Source organism: Olea europaea, chromosome 8, assembly GCF_002742605.1.
Source record: "Olea europaea var. sylvestris chromosome 8, O_europaea_v1, whole genome shotgun sequence".
In the NCBI taxonomy this organism is placed as follows: Eukaryota; Viridiplantae; Streptophyta; class Magnoliopsida; order Lamiales; family Oleaceae; genus Olea; species Olea europaea.
In genome coordinates, this window is record NC_036244.1 from 5,317,370 (window position 1) to 5,327,521 (window position 10,152).

A 10,152-nucleotide genomic window follows, 5' to 3' on the forward strand; every position below is an offset into this window, starting at 1 on the left:
TTTTATAAAACTAATTTAATGTGTTACTTCTGAATTATTGTTTTCTCCTTTAAACAATCTGACACAAACTTACACTTACGGGTTATCGAAATATACTTGAACAAAGTGACAAGATGAAATCAGAATATACGGATCAACTCATGATATTTTGAATGGAAACTATACAAAAGGTCCTCACATTCAATGATTAAAAACATTACGGGTAACGTGTGCGACAAATAAAAGGTTTGGGAGAAGTTTGCTAGTATTTCATAGGTTTAGGACTTTTGTTGCAATTATCCCTTTTTTTAAAGGTAATCTTCAATTATATGGTCCTCAATTATTAAGTACGACCCATTTATATTGTGCATTATTTTCTGAATATTGTACATAATTAAGATAAGCATAAATTTTTTTCTACCACATATTTATATGAATTGAGTATCACATGTTTAGAGTCTTCACCCACCTTCAATGCATTGTCCCTTCTTGCAACACTACCTTCTTTTTCTTTTTCTTTTTCTTTTTTTTACTATTCCTTAGTTTTTTTTTTTTTCCTTTTTCTTTATAGTTTTAAGTAATTATTTATAACAATGATAAGTTTCAGAGTATCAAATATAAAAAATTAAAAAGGTATGCAGTTGTTATAGTTTTAAATAATTAATATCCAAAAAATTGGGAGTGATTTTTCACCCCCAAAAAATTGATTTTTTTTATCATTATTTCACTATTCCAACTGTAATTTTTGACTTCTTCTCTCAAAGATAGCCTCACTTTTCTCTTTAACAGTCAAAAAATAAATTCTCACAATCACTACCGAACAGACTCTATAATTAATGATAAGATGCTAGAATTTTATAGAAAGAAGGGGAAGGATAAAATTCTAGGACTAGGAAAAAATATGTGATTACCATACACCACAAATGCCAGCTTAATCTCAATATTCTACCATCCAACCACGTACAAATATATTTGTATACGAAATTAATTAAATTGAAATATTTTTCGCGAAATCATTCTTAGCACATACATTAAGACTCCTATTACTAAGAGTTTTAAGTCGAGTCGGGTCATGCAAAGCTGGCATGACTTAGTTTTGGACCGGTGGCATTGGTTATTCCTTGCCGAGCATGTCTCATAAGATTTGCGTAAAATGTCCTATATTTATGTGCTTGTTTGGTAGGAATTTTGAGAATTATTTTTTGACCGTTAGAGAAAAAATTGGTTCTACCTATGAGAAAAGAATTAAAAAATGACAACTAGAATAATGAAATAACGGTCAAAAAAATAATTTTAATTGGCTTAAAATCGCAACCAAACAAGCACTATGTACATAGATGAGAATCGAAGGATCGTGATTTAGCACATTGAGGCATGGGCAGTGAAAATAATTAGATAGAATCGAAAAACAACATTTATTATTTTCCAATACATTCAATCTAAATAGATTAACACATAAAAAAGGAGAATATGCCAAACATGTTTTGACTTGCACAATGTAGTCTCCATGACGAGATCTACAATTTATTTCTGAAGACATACAGTCTCTAAACAGATTATTTATTTTAAATATATATCCATTCAGAATCAATCAACTGGCTCCTTTATGTAAGCCTTTTTGCCTGATACCACGACTGTCATAGTCTTGTCGCCAACTTTTACATCCACTGTGGTCACTGCAACAAATCAAATATAGCATCCTGTTATATTCATAGTTTTTAAATATTTTTTAATCACCTTTTGTTGGGTTCAAGTAAAAATTTAATCCACTATAGCTTTAACCACTACATTAAAAAAAAAAAAATTAATAATAATAATAATAATTTCTAATGTTATTATTGAGAGGTCATACGTTCGCAATTCTTTTCATTGGTGCAAAAACAATAGGTGGTATTTGGTAGCACTCCACAGCATCCTTGATTGTAAGTCAGAAGATAGCAAGCTCTTTGACAAACGTCTATCACACACGGAGTCTGAGCATCCGCCATTGGAGGACCTCCCATCTCTGCTTGATTATAATACATGAAAACAACATAAGATTAAACCCAAACAAAATTAAGAATTTTTTTAATACTGTACAATCTATCCCAAACATATGCATAAATGACAAATTTTGCTTCAGACACCAAAAAAAATTGAAGTAGTTGAGTAGGGAGTTGAGTAAAGTTCAAACCAGTGGACATGGAAACCAACAGCAAGAGGGACATCACTGCAAGAAACCTCATGGAGAACTCCATTTTCATGAGAGATATAATTACAGAGAGACAGAGAGAGATTAAGGGAAAATGGTGTGAATGGAAGAGTCCCTCCTGGATCACTTTATTTAAGGTTCACGAGTGTCTTGATGAGATTAAAAAATAAATAAAAAGTAAAAATAAAAACATTTTTATGAACACGTTTTTCAGATTGATGCAATTATTTTGAACGGTCCTAAGGGCTACTAAGAAGCTACTTTTTAACGTGTTTAAATAATTTTTTGTTGTAATTTATGTGGTTGTAAAAATTTTTAGAGGAAGTTGGTTTAAGTTAACTTTTTCATAAAACTGTTTTATAAGAAACATGAGTAATTTCAAGCAATCTCTAACTTAAATTTCATTAATTCTGTACTTTGTTTCCTCAATTGAATATGTTTCAAGAAATATGCTAAAACTCTCAGGATTGGCTCCAGGGGCCGAGGTGGCACGACCTCGACCCTTGATTTGAATTTGGTGAGCCCCATGTGATGCAAGTGTTATATATTTATGGTATAAATATAAAATGTGAAAGAAATAATCAAATTAGATAAAGTGCCAAAGTGATGGGAAATGTGACATTTGTGTGGGACGTCAGGGGTTCGAGTCACTCCCCACGCAGATATTAAAATGTCTTGATTGGGGCCTTGGGCTCTTGGGCTTTCTTGACTAAAATAAATATTTTTTTCTTTATTATTTAATGGGTAAAACTAGCCAGTATTTTATGACTGTTTGCTTTTGCAACAACCCACTAACAGTCATTAAGACACCCACTACTCAGTCATTAAAATTCTGCATTAACATGATGAAAACTGTTACTACCATCTTGCCTATATAAACCCATATCTCGTTTTGGAAAAACACACACAAAAAAAAACAATAGAAAAATCATCTTGCATCAACCCTCATTTTCATATTCTGAATTTCTTATATTCGGGTTTTACATTTATTCTGGAGTACAATTGAAAGTTCTAGAAAAATCATTCGTGATTGCTGCACAAGTGGTTTAAAATCGTTGTATCCTAGGAGTGATTGTCCACGGAGGTCGCAGCAATTATTGACGGGCAATTTCACTTTAGGACATCGTGCTGTCACGAGACTCGATCGGACGATAAGTTTTATATTTCTGCATTATATTGTTCATATCACTACTGCAACTAATTATTTTTTCCAACAGCAAGATCAAAAGCCGAGGTGTTGCTCTGAAGCGGCGCTGATGTTTCAAGCGGTCTAATTTTTGCGTGAACAGATCAACTTAATAGTTAAAGGTGGATCAGATCATTACGCCACCTCGACCCCTGATTTGAATTCGGCAGGCCCCATGTGATGCAAGATCGAGGGCCCAGGTGTTGCTCTATAGTGGCGCTAATGTTTCAAACGATCTAGTATTTGCGTGAACAAATCAACTTTGTACTTAAAGGTGGATTAGATAATTAGAGAAATCATTGGATTCTCATTGCAAAAAGATAAGATTTGATTTTCTAATCTCATAATTGTAAAGTATGTGACAGAACTTGACATTGTGGATTGTAATAAATTTTGAATTCAAATAGGGAAAGTAGCTGAGGTGAAATTGGCCCTACATTTTTTAGTTCTATTTCAAGAGAGGGGAGGAGAAGAAATAGCCAAATAGAGAGGGGAGGGTCACTTAGTTTGTCTGTTATCGCCTTTATTCTGTTGTTGCCTTTCACCACAGGCCATTTACCTTTATAATAAATCACTATTATATGCCATTACGTCTATGATATTGATTTCAGATTAATTAGTTTTTAACAATATATTCCATTCCATTAAATTATTAGGGAAGCCAAACTTCGAATTAGAGAATTATGATCTCCATTTATTCTTTTTTGTTGACTATTAGTTCTACTGTACAAAATTGATTACAATTGACAATTATGCCCCCATTTGGTAGCAATTTTTCACTTTAAAAAATCAATTTTTTTTATCGTTATTTCATTATTTCAACCGTCGTTTTTTACTTTTTCACTCACGGGTGAAACTCACTTTTCTTTCTAACCGTCAAAAAAATAATTTTCATAATTACTACCAAACAGATCCTATATATATTTTGAAAATTCAAACTATTAAAAGGATTTGTGCATTACAAATAAAAATGAGCTAGAAAATAAGAAGAATTTTTTTAGGAAAAAAAAAAAGAAATAGAATATAGCAAGAAATTATTTTCTAGTTTTGGTGTAAGTGGAGGTATGGGCCAAGTTGGCATCATATTATAATGTCAATAGGTGGACAAATGCAATTTCTCTCTCTTATTAAACACTTTCGATGGTCATGGAAGCTACGTAACTCAGCCTCCATTAATTTATATATTTCTCTCTCCTATTTTTAACTATACAATCTTCCATAAAATAATATTATACGTCGAAAACTTTTCATTTTTTTCAACCACTCATTTTTAAAAAAATAATATTCTACCTATTTTCATTACCACAAAATGAAGGCCAAACAGGGACTTATTTAAACTTTGACTTTATACACAATAAATTTAGGAACCTATTAAAATTACGATGTTTGATAGTATACCATATCAGAAAAATATTCATGTATTAAAAATTATGACAATATTTTTATTTATAAATACTTTTTAATCATGAATAATTTTTTTATTTAATTAATTTTTGAATTTATGTCATTCTTTACGTATAAGTAATTTTTACTCTGTAACCATATATTTAATTAACAAGGGTACTCGTAGTAGATTTTCCCTTTTTTAAGTATGCTTGTGCGTAAATTTTTACTTACTAAAGAAATTTATTTAACATATAAGTTAATTTTTTTTTACATGTAGGTGAATTTTTTTTATTTTTTATTTTTTACTTACGTTTCGGAGTTTAATTGTGAAACAAAAGATGGAATTCCATGACTCAAGGAAAAGAGAGGACTTGATTGGACAATTTCGCGAGTTATGGTGCCAAAATTAACACTTGAAAGTTTGGGGACAAAAATGGATGAAATAAAAAATTTAGAGACCAATTTAGATGATTTGGAAAGTTGAAGGACCAAATTGAAGACATTGAGGAATTGTGAAGTAGATACCTAGCGCCAAGTCTATAAGAGGCGGGATAATTTCGTAGGGTCTCCTCAAGTTTTTGGAATTAGTCTTGACGCCAAGGTTCCACCCGTGCTACCCACTTTCCTTGTTCTAATTGGAAACTTAATTCCTAGGGTTGTGCTATATTTCAATAACATTTTTTGGAATTTTGAAGATTTGAATAAATATGATAACACTGATATAGAATATCTACAACCACATAAACATATTAGATCGTCTTGAAGCTATTGCAAAAGAAAAATTCATCCATATTCCAGACAAATTAGAAAAGATAAAGCAATTCAAGATCGTTTATGGGATTCTAGATTGGAGGGATGTATTCATCTTTTTTATCTCTCTATTTGGTTTATGTACCGACTTTATATTTTTGTTTTTAGCCATGTTCCGCTAAAACAATTATTAACATAATATTAATTTGGAATTGCTCCTATTTTGTTAAATTCTTGTTATTTCAATTGATTGTTTATTGATAATCATTAGAACTTGTTTGCGATTTATATTAAGTCCTAGAGGTTCAATATAAATTTTCCAATAGTAATAAATAACATAGGGTCCGATAATTAATAGAGATATCAGTATGCTCTATAGAATCATATATAATTATCTCTGTGAATTAGTGCATGCTTGCATGTTCGTAATTTAATTAAGGTTAATTAGGCTTACATATAAGCATAGAATTGATGACATTGAGAGAGTCTTTTGGTTAAAATTGGATCATTGATTTCCAATCTCAGCAAGAATTAACAGTTGATCGGTAACTAAGAAGTGAATTAGGATCACAACAGCAGATTCCCGATCCTTGATCTTTACTTGATTAAATTTTACTCTATGATCTTCTCAAGTGCTAAAAAATGTAGTTTATTTGTTAATTAGGAAAAACCAAATTAAAAACCCAAAATATTAATTTTTTTAAAATAATTTTAATTAAAGTAGATTCGATAATCAATATCTGTGGGATTACACTTGACATTATTATATTACTTGTGCATAATCCGTCCTCTTGCTGAATAAATATGGCAACATCTAATGTTACCTCTTATTGAATTGGTCCCCTACCATCATGATAGAGTCCATAAAATCCCGAATAGACCAATAACAAAATTCAATTTCCAAAATGGCACATTTTGTTCATTGCAACAAAATGACATATATAGATCTTAAATGAGGTAGTTGGAAGAATTATTTTCTTTTGGGATAAGTCGACCACGTCAGTGACGTGTATTACTAAAAACAAAAGAAAAATAGTAAAACAAGGGAAAGAAAGAAAATATTAAAATGAGTGAATACATATTAAATTAGTTGGGAGATGTGATACTCAGATAGTATTGATATTAGAGCATATATCAATTTGATAAAGATAATATACTGATTTTCCAAGCAAAGATCTAATGTAGTCTCCAAGCAGAGATCTACAGTTTATTTTATAAAACCAATTTAATATGTTATTTCTGGATTATTGTTTTCTCCTTCGAACAATCTGACAAAAACTTACGCTTACAGGTTATCAAAATATATACTTGAACAAAGTGACAAGATGAAATCAGAATGTAATGATCAACTCATGATATTTTGGATGAAAATAGTCCAAAAGGGTCTCACATGCAATAATTGAAAAGATTAGGGATGACGACTACGACAAATAAACGGTTTGAGAAAAGTCTGCTAGTGTTTCATAGGTTTAGGGCTTTTGCTACAATTATCCCTTTTGTTAAAGGAAATATTCAATTGTATGGTCCTCAATATTAAGTACGAACTATTTATATTGTCCATTATTTTCTGAATATCATACATAATTAAGAGAAGCATAAATTTTTTTCTGCCACATATTTGTATGAATGAGGATCACAGATTTAGAGTCTTGAGCTACCTGCATTGCATTGTACCTTCTTGCAACACTACCTTTTTTCTTGTTCTTATTTTTTCATTTTTTTTTTTTAACTATTCGTTTGTTTTTTTTTTTTTTTCATTCTTCTTTATAGTTTTAAGTAATTATTTATGTACAAATTTATTCGTGTACCTTATTAATTATTTTAAACTATTTTTTGGGAAAACATTCTTTGCACATAAATTGTGACTCATATATTAGAAGTTTTAAGTCGGGAGGTCTTGAGCTGGTATAACCAGTGGCAATGATTGTCCCTCGTAGAGCATTCCTCACAAGAGTGAGGCTATCTCACGTCATATTGGCAGCCGCAGTGTGAGGGTTCGATTCCTGAAATATGGAATTAGACTCCTTGTAGACGTAGTGTACAGGCAGCTCTTGTTTCCTGGTCTATTAGGACACATTCCGCGATTTACCTCCCTCATAAAGCTCTAGGGATAGGGCGGTGGGAGCCATCAAAGTTGGAGTTCAACCTTTTTTTTTTTTTTTTAAGATTTAGCGGATTTAGATACGAGCAAAAAAAATGAGTATATATAATACAGAATGCTCGTGTAGCTGAATGATATGAATCTTTCCATTTTTGTCACCCTTCAACGCCTAGCAAAGGGCTATGAATCACTCCACTTTTGTCACCCTTCCATGCCAATCAAAAGGTGACTAGTATTTAATTATTAATTTGTTAAAATCAAAATTGCAATAAGGAGACCAATAAAAACAGCATTAATTATTTTACAATACATTCATTCAAAATAGTTTTAAAACAACACATGTATGTAAAACGTGTTTGGCTTACACAAACTCGACTCCGTAATGAGATCTAAAATTTAATTTTATAGAGACAAAGTCCCTAAACATATATATATATACTGATTCAATCCAAGACCTTGAAAAAGTCGTCTGGCCGTACACTTTATCTGCGCCAATAAGAGTAAGAGCTTGAGAAGAAGGGAAAGAAGATGAAAGCATTAAGGTTCGTCGGGGGTTCGAATCCCTCCTCGTTCCTAACAAGCGGATCTAATGTTAACAGCCAGAACAGTAACATAAATATCCACGCAGGATCAATCAACTGGTTCCTTGAAGAAAGACTTTTTGGGTGTTTCCGCAATCATCGTGCTCTTCTCATCAATCTAATAGCATCCCGTTATATTCACAATTTTAAGATAATTAAAAGCTACTTTCTGTTTAGAAAAATGTTTAAATAAAACATTTTTAAAAACGCGTTTTTCATAGTGATGCCTTTGTTTTAGCCGGTCCTACTTATGTGAGTGACAACTATCAATCTTTTCTATAGCCACATTGAAATTTCCAGAAAAATTAGGAGCAACAATTATTAAACTATTCAATGGCAATTGAAATTTCAAAAGAAGACAAAGACACCCACGTTGAAGAAATGGTCCCAAATGTACAGAGAATATGTCGGGACACTGAACCACTGTGTCACTTATCATCCAATTTCACCATAAAAAATGCTCGTGCCTTCACATGCCTTATGTCCCAAAAGAAATTGAAGAAGAAGACTTTTTCTTAATCTAAAATAACAAAATGATAAAAAGAAAAATAAATTTTTTCACCTTCATCTCTCTAAGACCATTACAACTGAAATGCAAGACTAGATGATTATGTTTATATGATTAAATTTAAATTGTAGTAAAACAAATCGTTTATATTAATCACACGACTTCATATTTTTGTAAAACTAAAGTACAAAATTGACATCACAATTTTTTCATATATTTAAATTTTTATTTTTTTTATGACAGTTGGTGTCCGGGCCAACTTACGTACACCTCGACTAATCTCACAAGATCCTGAAGTTTATAGTTGAGTACTTATCTCAGTGGCTTTGAGGGAACTCGAACTGATAATCATTGAGGAGCAAACCCAAAGTCTGATTACTGAACTATTCCCTAAAGTTAATTTTTTTTCATATATTTAACACTACAAATATCTACCAACATATATTAAATAAGTTTTTTTTTTTTTTTAACATGAACATCAACTTAAAAGGAACCCCCTTTTTTGCAAGTTCCAGAGTATGCGGTTGTGTGTCAAAAACAAAGTAATAAAAAAAGGTATGCAGTTATAAGTAATAATAGTTTTAAGTAATTGTTTCCCATAATTATCATAATACGTCAGAAGTTTCTTGAAAAAAGAGGAAGGATAGTAATAATTATCATAATATGATAAATTAATATGAACACGAATACCGCACACCACAAATGATGGACAATTCTAGATCTCAATATTCTACCTAACCCGTAAGAATTATTTTTGTTCAAACTTTCTTTTGCACCTATAAACTAAAAATCTTACGAAAAATTGTAATTAAGCTCGATTGTAGCAAATCCAGGGATCGAGTTCAGATAAGACAGATCGCAAGCGTTGAAAACTTAATATCGATAGCCAACATCCGTGACAGTGGGATTGTTTATTAATATTTAATTAAATAACATTCAAAAAATCGTACAGATTAAAATTAGAAGAACTAAAACTAGCTGTGAACTTTCATTTTGAATGAAAAAATGATTACATAATATGCAAAATGTCCTAATTTATTTTTTAATTAAATATGCAATATATATTAACAAAATGCTAATATTCAATTTAGAATTAAAGTTAATTAAACAAGCATTATTGTAATAACAAAATTGAATTATTTATGTGTTTAAATCAATTTTATGTGCTTGTATGATTTTACTTTTTCGCAATCAATTTTTTGTGAACGAAAAGTGGAACCTTTTCTTAATTTAATAAGTTTTGTTGAAAGATTCCTTATGACACTAGAGCCAATTTTTCTACAAATTCATGTATCACTAATTGACCAAAATCTCAAATTAATTGATTAGAGAGGAAAAAAAAAAGAAAAAAAAATCAAGAAGAGGGACAAAGCACCGGTTAAAATGTTTCTACTTACATTAAACCAGTAAAATTGAACATATATTACTTTTTTACATTATGTGCTAAAAAGCAATAAGTGTCATGATGGT

The 10,152-nt window shown here is 30.8% G+C and overlaps 1 protein-coding gene across 1 annotated transcript; it reads right to left on the reverse strand.

Moving 5' to 3' along the window:
- Positions 1 to 1,371: 1,371 nt before the first annotated feature.
- LOC111398624 lies at positions 1,372 to 2,307 on the reverse strand. Its single transcript, XM_023025619.1, has 3 exons — positions 2,153 to 2,307; positions 1,832 to 1,984; positions 1,372 to 1,655 (listed from the first exon to the last, which is right to left on the reverse strand). The coding sequence occupies exons 1-3, from the start codon at positions 2,220 to 2,222 to the stop codon at positions 1,567 to 1,569; spliced, it is 312 nt and encodes a 103-aa protein (XP_022881387.1). The 5' UTR covers positions 2,223 to 2,307; the 3' UTR covers positions 1,372 to 1,566.
- Positions 2,308 to 10,152: the final 7,845 nt, after the last annotated feature.

Excerpts from the sequence above, each read along its gene's own strand:
- LOC111398624 (XM_023025619.1), bottom strand. The coding sequence starts at position 2,222 with ATGAAAATGGAGTTCTCCATGAGGTTTCTTGCAGTGATGTCCCTCTTG. Across the intron at positions 1,985-2,152 it reads GTTGGTTTCCATGTCCACTG|AGATGGGAGGTCCTCCAATG; the intron begins GTTTGAACTTTA and ends ATAATCAAGCAG. Across the intron at positions 1,656-1,831 it reads CAATGAAAAGAATTGCGAAC|TGACCACAGTGGATGTAAAA; the intron begins GTATGACCTCTC and ends GATTTGTTGCAG.